Genomic DNA, 14,961 nt, shown 5'->3' on the forward strand with positions numbered 1-14,961 from the left:
GGCGACGCTGAGCTACACAGAGATCATGACTTATGGCTTCTCCTGCAGGGCAGGGAGAGGAAGAGGAGGAGGAAGAGGAGGAGGAAGAGGGAGGGGTGGGGGGGCAAGCTGGGACCGGCAGGTCAGGGAGGGGTGGAGCTAGAGAGAGAGAGAGAGAGAGAGAGAGAGAGACAGGAACCTGTTTGAGTGAGTTGGACTTACCCCTTCAGGAACAGAGGAGAAAAAAAGAGGAGCAGCAGGATGGTTGGATCTGACGCCAGGTAAACTATTAAACTATCAAACTACTCATCGATCTGTCTGCTATGATGGGATATTCAGGGTGTATAGGTTTTGGCTGTGTGTGTGTGTGTGTGTGTGTGAGAGAGAGAGTTTTCTCTGCTTGTTTTTGGACTTTAAAAGTAAAAAAAAAAAAAAAGTTCTCATTGTGTTGATAAAACTTATATTATGGGGACCTCGTCCGACAGCTGCATTACAGGGACTTGTTTTGTTTTTTAGCTGAAGATCAGGGTTTTATACGCGTGTGTGTGTGTGTGTGTGTGTGTGTGTGTGTGTGTGTGTGTGTGTGTGTGTGTGTGTGTGCGTCCGGGTGTTCAGAGGAAAACTCGGTGTCCTAATTTCAGATGACTCTCGAAACTGAGCAGAAACTAACAACAAATGTCTTATTCAGTTTCATTTGTACATTTAAAATATTGGAACTGTACATGAAAATTATACATGTGTATATTAGTCTTTACATTTTCACAACATGTATTTACATCCAAAGTTATACACGTAAAGATATACATCTAAATATGTATATGTTAAGATATACATGTTCAGATATACATGTAAAGTTATACATTCAATTCAATTCAATTTTATTTATATATCGCCAAATCACAACACAGGTTATTTCATGGTACTTAACACGTTAAAGTCCTTACAGTGGAACTGTACAATATTATACCCAACAATTCAACAATTTCCACATAAACTAGGAGGGAAAATCTCATCTTTAAGGGAGAAAAACCTCCAACAGAAGGAAGGAAAAACTCTCTGAACAGGAAGAAACCTCAGACAGAACCAGGCTAAGAGACGGGCGGCCATCTTCCTCGACCGGTTGGGGTGAGAGGGGAGAGAAGAGAGAGAAAAGGACAGCATAGTTATACATGTAAATATGTACATGTAGAGTTATACATATTAAGATATACATGTAAATATGTACATGTAGAGTTATACATATTAAGATATACATGTAAATATGTACATGTAGAGTTATACATGTAAAGTTATACATGTAAATATGTATATGTAGCATTATACATGTAAAGTTATACATGAAAAGATTTACATGTAAATATGTACATGTAGCGTTATACATGCAAAGTTATACATGTAAAGTTATACATGTAAATATATTCATGTTAAGATATATATGCAAAGTTATACATGTAAAGTTATACATGTTAAGATATACGTGTAGATTTATACATGTAAAGATATAAAGAGGAGTTTGTGGAGGTCCTTGAGCAGGTGATAGAGGTCCTTGAGCAGGTGATAGAGGTCCTTGAGCAGGTGATTGAGGTCCTTGAGCAGCTGATTGAGGTCCTTGAGCAGCTGATAGAGGTCCTTGAGCAGCTGATTGAGGTCCTTGATGTGGGTGCAGGTCTTCAGAGGGTCTTGGGGAAGTTGTTAAGGTCCTTGAGGAGGTTCCAGGGTTCCTTGAGGTACGTCTGAACGTTTTGGAGGTCCTAAAGTTAACAGAGGACCTAACGTGAGTTATGTTGCTATGGCAGTTTATAAACCTAAACTGCCTGACAGCCAATCGGAGAGCAGCATTTTGTTTTCTGTGTCAGACAAACATGTTGGGAGTGCTGTGTTTGTTTCCCGCTCTGTGGGCGGAGCCAGCCGACGGATTTATGATTGAAAGTTATTTCTGTGTGCGACCACACCCGCTCACTCAGGGTGAAGGTTCACCCCTCTCGCTCACACACACACCCCTGATTGGCTGCTGGTCTCATGATGTCACATGACACTCTGCGGCTCTGCCTCTCTCTGCTGGCGAAGGGTGGTCTTCCTCTCCTCTGATTGGCTAACGGGGCGTGGCCTGCCACAAACCCTCGACCTCGGTTTGATGATTGACAGCTCAGTTTATTTTTTCACACACTTCATCCTGTGGTCACAGAGCAGGGTGTGTGTGTGTGTGTTGTCTCTGCTTGTCTTTGGACTTTACGTGTAAAAACTCGAAGAAGAAATAGTTCTCATTGTGTTGATAAAACCTACATTATGGGAACTTCGTCCGACAGCTGCATTACAGGGACTTTGGTGTTTTTTAGCTTTGGTGAAGATCAGTTTTTTTTATATGTATATATATATAAATATATATATATATATATATATGTGTATGTGTGTGTGTGTGTGTGTGTGTGTGTGTCTGTGTGTGTGTTACATACCAGCCTGGCGGTGTGGGTGTGGTTGACAGAGGGAGAAGGGTGGGGGAGGGGTGCCTGCATTCCAGTGTCAGTCACTCACCTGCTCAGGTGTGTTTCAGGTGTGTTTCAGATCTGTGTGTGTGTTTCAAAAAGATTCAATTCAGCGAAACTTTCATTGTTGGCAATAAAAACAATAGAAGATGACATCATCAGGTCACGTGATCGTTGTGTTATTGACGTGTTATTGACATGTTATTGTTGTTACTGATGTGTTATTGACGTGTTATTGATGCGTTATTGTTGTTATTTAGGTGTTATTGATGTGTTATTGACGTGTTATTGATGCGTTATTGTTGTTATTTAGGTGTTATTGATGCGTTATTGTTGTTATTTAGGTGTTATTGATGCGTTATTAATGTGTTATTGATTACTGATCAGAACATTTTAAATGAACGTTCAGCTGCTTCATCGTCTGCAGTCACACTATTTTTCTGTACAAAGACAGGAAACACACACAGAGCACGGTGTGATGTCATGCAGGGGTGGAGTCTACAGTGCAGAGTGGGCGGGGCTTGCAGCAGACAGGATGCGCGGTGCTTCCCCGTGTAAACAGAGCCGGTCTGAGAACAGCCTCCTGCTATTGTTCAGTGTGGCTGAGTGCCTGGCTCAGAGGCTGCAGGGCAGGAAGGGCTGAGTCACAGACACAGTGTTTCTGTGGTTTCTAATGTTGTTTCTAATATTTTGAATGTTGTTTCTAATGTTGTTTCTAATATTTTGAATGTTGTTTCTAATGTTATTTCTAATATTTTGAATGTTGTTTCTAATATTTTGAATACTGTTTCTAATGTTATTTCTAATGTTGTTTCTAATGTTTCTAACATTAGAAAAAAAAAATATTTACAAAATACTCATCAAAAACAAATACACAAATTCATTTCAGTTGATGAAGCCGCTTTAAGACCTCCAGGTCTACATCAAGGTCTACGTCAGGTCAGCTCAGATCAGTTCAGGTCCAGGTCTACGTCAGGCCCAGGTCTACGTCAGGCCCAGGTCTACGTCAGGTCCAGGTCAGGTCCAGGTCAGGTCCAGGTCTACGTCAGGTCCAGGTCCAGGTGTACGTCAGGTCTACGTCAGGTCAGCTCAGGTCAGGTCAGGTCCAGGTCTACGTCAGGCCCAGGTATACGTCAGGTCCAGAGCAGGTCCAGGTCAGGTGTAGGCCTACGTCAGGTCTACGTCAGGTCTACATACAGAGAGTGATTATATACGGCACTTCCTGTTCATCGCTCACCTGCAGCAGATAACAGATGTTGTAAACAGCTTCTGTTGGCAGAGTTCAGATCAGATTATCCGATGTGTAAAGACACGAAGCACAAACTCAGAGCGGTTTCTTCTTCTCTCACGTTGTTCTTCTTCAGGTTCCAGTCTTCTTCATGTCCTCCGAGGTTTTGGTTTGTCTCGTGTCAGAGACAGATTGTTGTTCGTGGATCAGACAGATATTGTTTCAGAGCTGCTGGTTCTGTTTGCTTTCATTTGTTTCTGTTTCATTCTTGTTTTGTTTGTTTGTTTGTTTGTTTGTTTGTTTCCTCATCTTTGAGGACATCAACTGTTCGTAGCTTCTGAAGAGTGAAGCCTTAAAGTGCAGTACCACCGAGGACCATTAGGGGCTCCACAGACTCCTATTGAAGGAACACCTTCTGAAAGACAAAGTCAATTCCCAATATGTCCAAATATGGTCAATTCCTGTTTCAAACTGCTCCGAACTAGCAAGATGGCGACGACGAGCATCTGAAGTGGAGGCTTCATGACATCACTGCTGGTTGCTGATTGTTTGCAGTTGGTTTAATAATGTGGTGGAGGGGGGCGGGGCTTACTGAGCCAACATCCTCATATTTTAACTCTGGGATATGTGTTTTCTGCTTTTTTAAGGGGCGGATGATCAGGTGTGACCTTTGACCCCTCACCTCCAGAGTCATCTACCAGAGGGGGCGGGGCCTGTTACAATGGCAGCACCTTCCTCTCTGCTGAGCAGAGGTGAGTTCTCTTATTGTTGTTAGCATTAGCATTAGCTCCTCGTTGCCCCTCTCTAACCCTCCGGTCTGGACCCGCTCCTTCAGGTCTGGGTCTGGTCCTGGTGGAGTTCCAATATGAGTATGAGGGCCGCGACGGGGAACTGGTCTCCATCAAACCCAATGAGCGCTACGTCCTGCTGGCAAAGACCAACGCCCACTGGTGGCAGGTCCGGGCCGACCACGACGCCAAGCCCTTCTACATCCCGGCCAAGTACGTCAAAGAGCTGCCGCCGGACTTCCCCTCCCCCCTGGACTTCACTGACAAGCCCAATCCTGAACCGGTACTGCTGCCTGTGGTGGCTCCGGTCCCCGTCCCCGTTCCCATTCCAAAGCCTGTGGAGGATCCCAGTGGGATCAGAACCAAACCGGGGGACGAGGTGACGATCCGCCTCCGACTCGACGCCTCCACCAGGTACCAGAAGAACGAGAACCGTATGTCCACCTTCGGCTTCCCGCTGGACATCCAAGACCCGACTCCCCCGGTGGTGCTGGCACAATGGCATCCCGCCATCCCCCTCGCCGGTCCAGAAGACACCGGGACCGCAGCAACCAAAAAGGAGCCCCACCTGCCGGGCTTCCTGGACGACCAGAGGGACTCTGGGAAGCCTCGAGTCCCGAGCTTCAGCCCAGCAGACCCACTCTCCACGCCGCGGGCCCAGAACCAGCCCATCGCCGTGGAGACGCCGGTGGTCCCACCGGTGGTACCGCCAGTGGTACCGCCAGTGGTACCGCCGGTGGTCCCACCCCACGGCACGTCCTCATCGTCCACAGGTCCCCATGACGACCAGGAGTCTCCGATTGCACCGGACGAGGAGGAGGAGGAGGAGGAAGAGAAGGAGAAGGAGGAGACGAGCACTGAGGAGAGCGATGAGGAAGAGAAGGAGGAGGTGGGGGAGGAGAGGGTCTCGCTGAAGGAGAGAGATTCACATCACATCTACGAGTCCATCCAGGACCTGAACCTGGACCTGGAGGCTCTGGTTGGAGGACGAGTCAGTCCCGGAGCGCCGCCTGAACTTGCACCAGCCCCGCCCCCTACACAGGTGAGACATCTATTGCCCCGCCCCCCACACAGGTGAGACATCTATTGCCCCGCCCCCCACACAGGTGAGACATCTATTGCCCCGATCAGATCAGAAGAAAAAAAGATTCAAAGAAAAAGCTGCTTCAGAGGAATAAATGTAATATATACAAAAATAAAGGAATAAATATTGAACATTAGTTAAAATAGTAAAATACAGACAGTCAAGATTTATAAAATACAAAACAAAGAGTAAATTATTAAAGAAAATGAAGTGATCAATAAAAGTATTGATAAACATGAAACCATAAAGTTATAAAAAATAAAGATTGAAACTGTTGTTGTTGTTTATCAGTGTGATAAACAACACAGGAAAACAGTGGGACCTCTGGTGTCCTACACTCGGTGTTGAACGCATCCCACAGAGACGCAGTTGTTGTGTTCGGGGTGAAACGTCTGATTGGACGGCTGTGTGTTGTCAGGACGATGAGATGAATTATTGATTATCAGAAGTGGCCAGAAGATGTTCAGTCACACGTCAGGTGTTTTTTTTCCAAAATAAAAGCCTCCTGCAGCATTGACTCAAGTAACATGGTGACCTTTGACCTCCAGACCTGCAGCTAACGGACCCTGAAAAAAAAAAGCTGTTTGTTTTATTGATTTCATTTTAAATCATTGCGTGAATATTTATATTGATTTGGTTTGTTTTTATTTATTTATTTGCATATTTACATTTATTGACTCCAGACCCTCAAAACTAGAGGCCGTGTGTGTGTGTGTGTGTGTGTGTGTGTGTGTGTGTGTGTGTGTGTGTGTGTGTTTGTTCAGGATGTGATGTTGCAGCAGGATGTGTTCAGGGTTGGACAGGAAACACAGAGATGATGATGCTGCAGCGCCACCTGCAGGACGAAACAGGAAACAGTCCTGCTGTAACCTGACACCTTAGAGTGTGTGTGTGTGTGTGTGTGTGTGTGTGTGTGTGTGTGTGTGTGTGTGTGTGTGTGTTGTATGTGTGTGTAAACTGGTTGAACTAGTATGTAACTGAAGCTGCAGGTTTTTGTGTTTCGCTGCTGAAACATTTAAACAGAAACTCTGAAAGGAGTCAATGTGTTCAGATGTCCTCTGACGGAGGACAGGTCAGTCTGATGTCCTCTGACAGAGGACAGGTCAGTCTGATGACCAGCAGGGGGCAGCGTGGTGTTGACAGACAGTTCATGTGTCCCTGAGGAGGCTCCTTTGATCAACATCAGTAGACTCCTAAACAGGACTGCCCATTGGAGGGGGGCGGGGCTATAGAGAGGCAAGAGGCGGGGCTAACAACCTGCAGAGCTCCGCAGCAGAAAACATCTTCAGTTCCAGACGGATTAAAACAGAAAGAAACCTTCAGACTTCATGTCAGGATTTAACTCTAAAACTCACAAAGGTGAATTCTGGGTAAGTCCACACTTCCTGAACGATTCATTTTTAACATCATTAAAACCTGAAGGGAAGACTTTTACGGCTGAAAGTGCCTTTCACAGTAAAAGCTGGTCTGCACAGCGTGGATTCAGGTTTCAGAATAAAGACTGATGAAGTTTGTTCAGGTTGATGTGAAACTCATCATCATCATCATGTTAATAATATCAATAAAGCTCACTTATAACTATAATTTGAAGTCTCACTTATAACAATAAAAGTAAATAATAATAATAATAATAATGTTAATAATAATCAGTTTGATTTTAAGCAGGTTTTTAAAGACAAAATAAACTGAAGGATAAAAAATACAGCATCATATTCATTATCACAGGATGATAACGTGTGTGTGTGTGTGTGTGTGTGTGTGTGTGTGTGTGTGTTTATAAAACATGGGAGGAGTCCTTCCTCTCAGATGAAGATGATTGTCCTTAATGAGGACAGAAAGAAGACGAGTTTACAGACACACAAACACACACACACACGCACGCACGCATACACACACACACACACACACACACACACACACACACACACACACACACACACACGCATGCATACAAATACCATTGTTATAATAATACCTGAGGAGGAGGGGTCTGATTGGTTCTGGTTGGTTCTGTCTGGTTCCATCAGAGATAGAACCGAGTGTCGTCTGGTAACTTTTCTCTCTCTCTCTCTCTCTCTCTCTCTGGAGGACCGCCCCTCGCTCGGCCCTAACTCGCCCATCTATGCCAATGTCTCTCTGAAGAAAACTTCTCCGCCTCAGACGGTTGTCTCACCACCTACCCCAGGCTCCGCCCCGTCCCCAGTAGAACACACCCCTCCATCTTCAGGCCCCTCCTCTTCTGGCATGATAAGCCCCGCCTCTCCTGTCAGCCAACAGGACGGATGGCAGGTAAGGTGACCTCTGACCCCATGTAGAACTACATATGTGTTTTCATTGGTTCAAAGAAATTTATAAACTTAAAGGAAATGAAGCGGCGAATTAAATGTACGTTCAGTTTCCGTAAAAAAAACCTGTCAGGGAGCGCTGAAAGAAAAACTAAGGTGAAAGAGTGAAAGGACAGGAAGAGGAATTATTATTATTATTGTTTTCCGTTCCGTTTCCCTTCATTGTTTCCGTTCATTGTTTTTGTTTATTGTTTCCGTTCATTGTTTTTGTTTATTGTTTCCGTTCATTGTTTTTGTTTATTGTTTCCGTTCATTGTTTTTGTTCATTGTTTCCGTTCATTGTTTCTGTTTTTTTTTTCCTGTTTATTGTTTCCGTTCATTGTTTTTGTTTATTGTTTCCGTTCATTGTTTCAGTTCATTGTTTCCGTTCATTGTTTCTGGTTTTTTTTTCTGTTTATTGTTTCCATTCATTGTTTTTGTTTATTGTTTCCGTTCATTGTTTCCGTGTCCTCCTGTCGCTGCAGCTCCGGGGTGGTTAAAGTTTGATCAGCTGTTATTTGAGCTGTCAGCTGATCGTTTGTTTGTGAGCGGCAGAGCGACTGTTCACAGTTCTGATGTGAAGTCGGGTTCATGTTGGATCGCTCTCTACAATTATATCTTAATATTTTTTTTTAACATCAAGTTCAGTTAAAATAATAGACTAATTTTCATTTTAACTCAATAAACTAATAAACTGGATGGAGATGATTTAATAATCATTTATTTGGTTCATAATCGTTTATTTAAAGTGATCAAAAAGTCATCAACCTTCATATGAATACGACTGCACCTGAAGACACCACAAGCTCTGAAGGATTCTACTGAGCAGAATGTGTTTGTTTGTTTGTTTGTTTACATGTTTGTTGTTCAGGTGCACACCGACCAGGACAGCGGGAAGAAGTTTTATTACCATCCTGTCACCAGACAGACCACTTGGTCCGCCCCCCCCGCTGGACGGAGACATGGACCAGTCCGGGCAGCAGACCTCCCTTCTGTCCCCCACCTCCTCTCAGGTAGGAAACACCTGCGTTATCAAGTGTGGACACTGAGACACGGTGGACACTGAGACACTGGCGTCCTCCTGCTTCCTGTCAGGGTTCTGGCTGGGAGACGCTGCTGGACGAAATCTCAGGGAGGTTCTACTACCACAACCCCTCCACAGGGGACACTTCCTGGGCCATGCCGGAGCTGCTGTCACCCTCGCCTGCCTCGTCTCCCTCGTCCCCGCCTGAATCCACGGCCGGCAGGAAGCCCGACAACTGCCCGGTACGTCCCGAGAGTCCGGATCAGATCCAGGACCAGTACAGATCAGAACAGGGACAGACATGTCCAACACGTCCAACACATCCAACATCAACAGGGACAGACAGGTCCAGTTTATAAAAGTTCTGTCAGGTTTTATTTAATGTCGACTACAGAAGAGTTCATATCGGGTGAAACACGTCGTTTGACGTCTGTTTGAAACGCTGTTTCCTGTTTCCTGCATCCTGCATCCTGTTTCCTGTTGGTTTGAAGCCTCCGCTGCCGGAGGAAGACTATCCCGGCGGCGCCCCCACTAATGACACCGTCTTCACCGCGGTACGACACAGACACGACACCTCGACACCTGTTTCCATGGTTACCGCAGGACAGACAGATGTCCAGCTTATCCGGTCTAATCACCAGTTTGTTCCTGGTTCTTTTCCCAGAATCCTCAGCAGCACGTCAGTCTGATCCCCCGAGCTCAGCTGGACCTGAGAGAGCCGAACAGCTCGCAGTGGAGGCAGCAGGAGGTAATCAATCAATCAATCAATCAATCAATCAATCAATCAATCAATCAATCAATAATAAATAATCAATAATCGATAGTCTATAATTTATAATCAATCAATCAATCAATCAATCAATCAATCAATCAATCAATCCATCCATGTATACCTTTCCTCGACTCATTGACTGGTTTATTTATTACAGCCCCTGCCGGTGCCCCAGAGGATGATTGGAAACGGAGTATCAGAGGAGGTCAGGAAGTGGAGACACAGCGTCGCCGAGGAAGTGAGTACCAACGACTGTTACCGGACAGGACCAGCAAACAGAACCTCTCAGTCTGGATCACAGTGGACAGTTCTGGTCCTTGTCCTGGTTTTGGTTCTGATCACTTAAAGTGTGAAAATTCAGTTTGACCCGTTTCAGGAAGTTCATGACGACGTTTTGTGTTTCAGACTTTTGGACCGAGTCACCGCAGGAACGTCTCTGACATCACAGACATATCCAACCGTAGACCGTCCCCCGACAGCTCACCGGTACACCTATCTCACTGTCTCACCTGTCTCACTATCTCACTGTCCCACCTGTCTCATTATCTCACTGTCCCACCTGTCTCATTATCTCACTGTCCCACCTGTCTCACTGTTCCAATGTCTCACCTGTCATCATTCATTCACTCATTGGTTGACGCCCTGTGTGATGTCATCATGTTCTCCCTCATCAAGCTCACTGATGGGTTCAGACTGAAGAGGAATCTGTCCGATCGGAGCACAGGCTCCCACCAGCTGCATGTAGGTCCTGGCCCCTGATTGGCTGTTGGAGTTACTGGGTGTCTGTTGGGGTGTTTCTGTCAAGAGTTTGGTGAAAGTTACTGTGGCGACGGTGTCAGATCTTGGTGTGGTTGCCTTGGAAACGTGTTAGCAGACGTGTTTCTACTAACATGAAGTCTCAACGAGAATCCAACGTTTTATTCACCTGAAGGGACCTTTCCGTCTGTGGTTCACCTGTCTGTCTGTGTTTCTACTGTCCATCTTTAGTTCACCTGTCTGTCTGTTCACCTGTCTGTGTGTCTGTCTCCATAGTGTCACATGCTGGAGAAAGCAGGAATCCTCAACAAGACCAAAGTGGCAGATCATGGTAAAAAGATCAGGTGAGAGGAGGAACAAGGAAGGGTTTGTTCATCTGTTTGTTGTTCATGTTGATGTTGTTCATGTTGTTGTTGTTGTTGTTGTTCAGGAAGAACTGGAGTCAGTCCTGGACCGTCCTCCACGGAGGGATCCTCACCCTCCACAAAGACCCAAAGTCCACTCCGACTGGGAACCCTGTAAGACATTGAGCTGGAACCGATCTGTGATTTACTGACACCAGAACGTGTTTCAGTTTAATGATCTAAAATATGTTCATTCAACTTTATCAAAGATTTAATTGAAATTGAAGGAGGGGATTAAAATCTGTCAGTTTGAATACACTGATGATGGTGATAGTGATGATGATGATGATGAGGAGGATGATGATGAAGGCTCGTTTCCCTCAGGGTAAGGCCTCCCAGATCGTTCCAGAGTACACGGTCGACCTACGAGGGTCTTCGGTGGTTTGGGCCGCCAAAGACAAGTCATCCAAGAAGAATGTTCTGGAGGTACGTCACCATGGATACGATAGAGTCTCCGTTACCATAGGTACAGACAGTCATATGAGTTCCACATCTCCGTTACCATGGTTACATTCGTAGGGGGTTCCACAACTCGGTTACCGTGTCAGGGGTTCCGTGTCATGTGTTACCACGGTTACGATAGCACCCCTATCACGGTTGCCATGGTTACAGGAGTCCTCTCCCTGACAGCACACACTCTACACACTTCATAACACACACTGTTTACACACTAACACTACATGGTTGCCGTGATGTTGGCGTAACCACGGAAACAACAGCATAAACAGTGTGTGTTTGTGTGTAAACACGTTGCTTGTGTGTAAACAGTGTGTGTCTGTGTGTAAACAGTGTGCTTGTGTGTAAACAGTGTGCTTGTGTGTAAACAGTGTGTGTCTGTGTGTAAACAGTGTGTTTATGTGTAAACAGTGTGTGTTTGTGTGTAAACAGTGTGTGTTTGTGTGTGCAGCTGAAGACTCGTCAGGGCTGTGAATATCTGATGCAGTACGACACGGAGAGCATCATCACTGATTGGTTCAAAGTGATCCAGGACGCCATCAGACAGCTGGTGACACTACACACTACACAGTACACACTCTACACACAGTAGTTGTGGTCCTGCCTGTTTGTGTGTTTGTGTGTGTTTGTGAAGTTGTGTGTTTGTGAGGTCTGAGGTCAGGTTGTATTTCAGGAACAGGAACATGTGAGTGAAGACGAGGACGAAGCTTCTTCAGACAAAGAGGACAAAGACAGGAAGAGGACATGTGAGTCTTTGACATCACATCCTGTTTAGATTTATTGGTTTATTATTGGAATTAAATGTATTTCATGTCGTTTGACCTTCTTTTAATATTTGTTTTGGATTGACTTCCTTTTAAAACCGGATCAGTTCCTCAGTCTGATGTTTCTTCTTCTGCTGCTGTTCAGCCAATAGGACTTCTTCCGGGTCCGGGTCCGACTCCGAGCAGCGCCGAGTTCGGACCAAACTGCGGCGCTTCCTGCAGCGCAGGCCGACACTGCAGAGCGTCAAGGAGAGAGGATACATCCGAGGTAACGATTCAGAGCAGAGCTGCAGGTCTGAACCCGGCCGACCTGCCGGCAGCATGAAGGACGGATCCATACGTGACACGTTGGGCACGTCGGCGTCGTATTTAATCTGTGGATATTTAAAGTCTTCTTCGTCTCTTTCTTTCAGACAACGTCTTCGGATGTCACCTGGACACGCTCTGCCACCGAGAGAACGCAGACATCCCCAGATTTGTGGAGAAGTGCATCAGAACGGTGGAGAGGAGAGGTAAGCACAGCAACACCTGTAAACACCTATAAACACCTGTAAACACCTGTAAACATCTGTAAACACCTATAAACACCTGTAAACACCTGTAAACATCTGTAAACACCTGTAAACACCTATAAACATCTGTAAACACCTGAATATACCTGTATACACCGGTATACACCTATAAACACCTGTAAACACCTGAATAAACCTGTAATCACCTATAAACATCTGTAAACACCTGTAAATACCTATAAACACCTGAATATACCTGTATACACCTATAAACACCTGTAAACACCTATACAAATCTGTATACACCTGTAAACAGCTGTAAATACCTGTAAACAACTGTTTTTTTCAGTTTACTGATGTGTGACAGAACAGCTTCACGTCGTCACAGCAACAGCAGTTATTATTGATGAGATGTTTGACGTGTCTGTCTGTTTTCAGGTCTGGACGTGGACGGGATCTACAGAGTGAGCGGGAACCTGGCCGTGATCCAGAAACTCCGACATAAAGCCGACCACGGTAACAGCTGGTCTGACTGACAGCTGATCACCGATCAATAACCATCAGCTGATTCTGTCTGTCAACAGTCTGATCATCAATCACAACACTGTGTTGTCTCCTGTGTCCCTGCAGAGGACCAGTTGGACCTGGAGGACGGACAGTGGGAGGAGATCCACGTGATCACCGGAGCTCTGAAGTTGTTCCTGCGGGAGCTTCCAGAACCGTTGTTCCCCTTCAGCGTGTTCGACAAGTTCATCGCTGCCATCCGTCAGTACACAACAACTACACACAATACACAACAACTACACACAGTACACAACAACCCCCCCGTTATGCAGAACCGGGCCATGTATCCAGCAGATCTCTGGTTTTGTGTGTGCAGAGATTCCGGACTACGGACTCAAAGTGTCCTACATGAGGGACCTGGTCCAGTCTCTGCCGGTCCCGAACCACCACACCATGGAGCTGCTCTTCAAACACCTGCGCAGGTGAGTTCACATGAGAGGGAGGACGGGGGGACGATCCAGGTGGACTCGACAGAACCAGAACAGTTTGTTTACTGACAGACCGTCTCTCTCCAGGGTCGTCGACCACAAAGACTCCAACAGGATGTCGGTTCAGAGCGTCGCCATCGTGTTCGGACCCACGCTGCTCCGCCCACAGACCGAGTCGGCCAACATGACGATCCACATGGTGTTCCAGAGCCAGATAGTGGAGCTTATGCTCAACGCGTTCCCTGTCGTCTTCTCCCAGAGTTAGGACCAGGTCCAGGACCAGGTCCAGGACGTAGCCTTCAGAACATCACGCCAAGTCCTCTAGCACCTTCCAGAACTTTGTACCTGAACATCACGGCTGGGGACAGAACCAGAACCTGCTGATGCCCCTTTTAACGATTGTACCTGAATGATCCAAGTAGAACCTGAGTGGAACCTCCTAGAACCCTGGACTGGTTCTGAAACCTCGTTCTTTGACCTTGGAGAAGTTCTGATGGGACGTTCAGGGGACCTGGGACGTTTCCCTGACGTACTGCACAGAACCAAACACTCAGAAACATTCAGAGTTTTTAACGGGAACATTTTTACCTGCTGTAACGATGAATTCGTTGTGAATTCTGTTACGATTGTCTGTACGATGTTTTTATAGTGTTGACTATTACGTATCACCGAACAAAGAGCAGATTAACTTCTGTTCAGAAAAGTTGTATTAAAACTGAAACCGATCTGTACGATGCGTTCAGGTGTTCCTTTGTTTCTGTGGAAACTTCAGTGTTCAATCTGACCGTCGAACAGTTGGTTTGTCGAAGAACTCAGAAGAACATGAGGCCGGGTGACTCACACAGGTGAGCTCTCAGCATGTGAGGAGATTCATAAAGAAATAAAATGTTAGTTTAAATACCGAAACAATAAAATGTAATAAAAGAGTAAAATGCAGTAAAATTTGAATGAAGCCTGGTGGAAGAGTTCTTCTTCTCTTTCATCAACACTGAGAACCTTTGTCCGACTGTCATGTGACCGGTGTGTTTCAAAGTTGTTAGTCTGTGACGTCACTTGAAAGGTGAGTGGGGCCACGTTCAGAGATTATTTCTTTAATTCTTTAATCTCTTTCCTTCATTTTATTAAAAAAAAAAAAAATCTAAAAATTGCCGGCTTTAACATCTTCAAAAACTTATGAAAGTTGGTGCCTGACACGTGTGCAAAGTTGTGTGAGGTTTGGAGCGTTGTTTCACTTTAAACATCAATTTCCTGTTTCACAGTGAAACATCAAATTTAGCGGCATCGTCCTAAAATACGATATATGTATTTTTTTAAATCACTTTTTTTTATTTTTATAGTATGACCTTTTTCTGAACTGACATGCCTCATAAGAATAAGAAGAAGTGACAATAAACG

General features: G+C 45.4%; 1 protein-coding gene across 1 annotated transcript; it reads left to right on the forward strand.

The window, feature by feature from the left end:
* The first annotated feature begins 168 nt into the window (after positions 1 to 168).
* Positions 169 to 14,940, forward strand: LOC138207780 (rho GTPase-activating protein 27-like). Its single transcript, XM_069165281.1, is given in 23 exon segments — positions 169 to 260; positions 4,338 to 4,442; positions 4,526 to 5,520; positions 7,651 to 7,851; positions 8,758 to 8,838; positions 8,840 to 8,899; positions 8,982 to 9,152; positions 9,402 to 9,464; positions 9,575 to 9,658; positions 9,840 to 9,920; positions 10,088 to 10,168; positions 10,358 to 10,423; positions 10,715 to 10,782; positions 10,869 to 10,956; positions 11,167 to 11,268; positions 11,750 to 11,848; positions 11,972 to 12,044; positions 12,208 to 12,330; positions 12,476 to 12,574; positions 13,013 to 13,090; positions 13,205 to 13,339; positions 13,455 to 13,560; positions 13,654 to 14,940. Coding segments are annotated over 22 exon segments (3,063 nt in total). The 5' UTR covers positions 169 to 260; positions 4,338 to 4,411; the 3' UTR covers positions 13,832 to 14,940.
* Positions 14,941 to 14,961: the final 21 nt, after the last annotated feature.

Source organism: Embiotoca jacksoni, unplaced genomic scaffold (assembly GCF_022577435.1).
Source record: "Embiotoca jacksoni isolate LCO1_2020_lvr unplaced genomic scaffold, fEmbJac1.0.p SCAF_34, whole genome shotgun sequence".
Classification (NCBI taxonomy): domain Eukaryota; kingdom Metazoa; phylum Chordata; class Actinopteri; family Embiotocidae; genus Embiotoca; species Embiotoca jacksoni.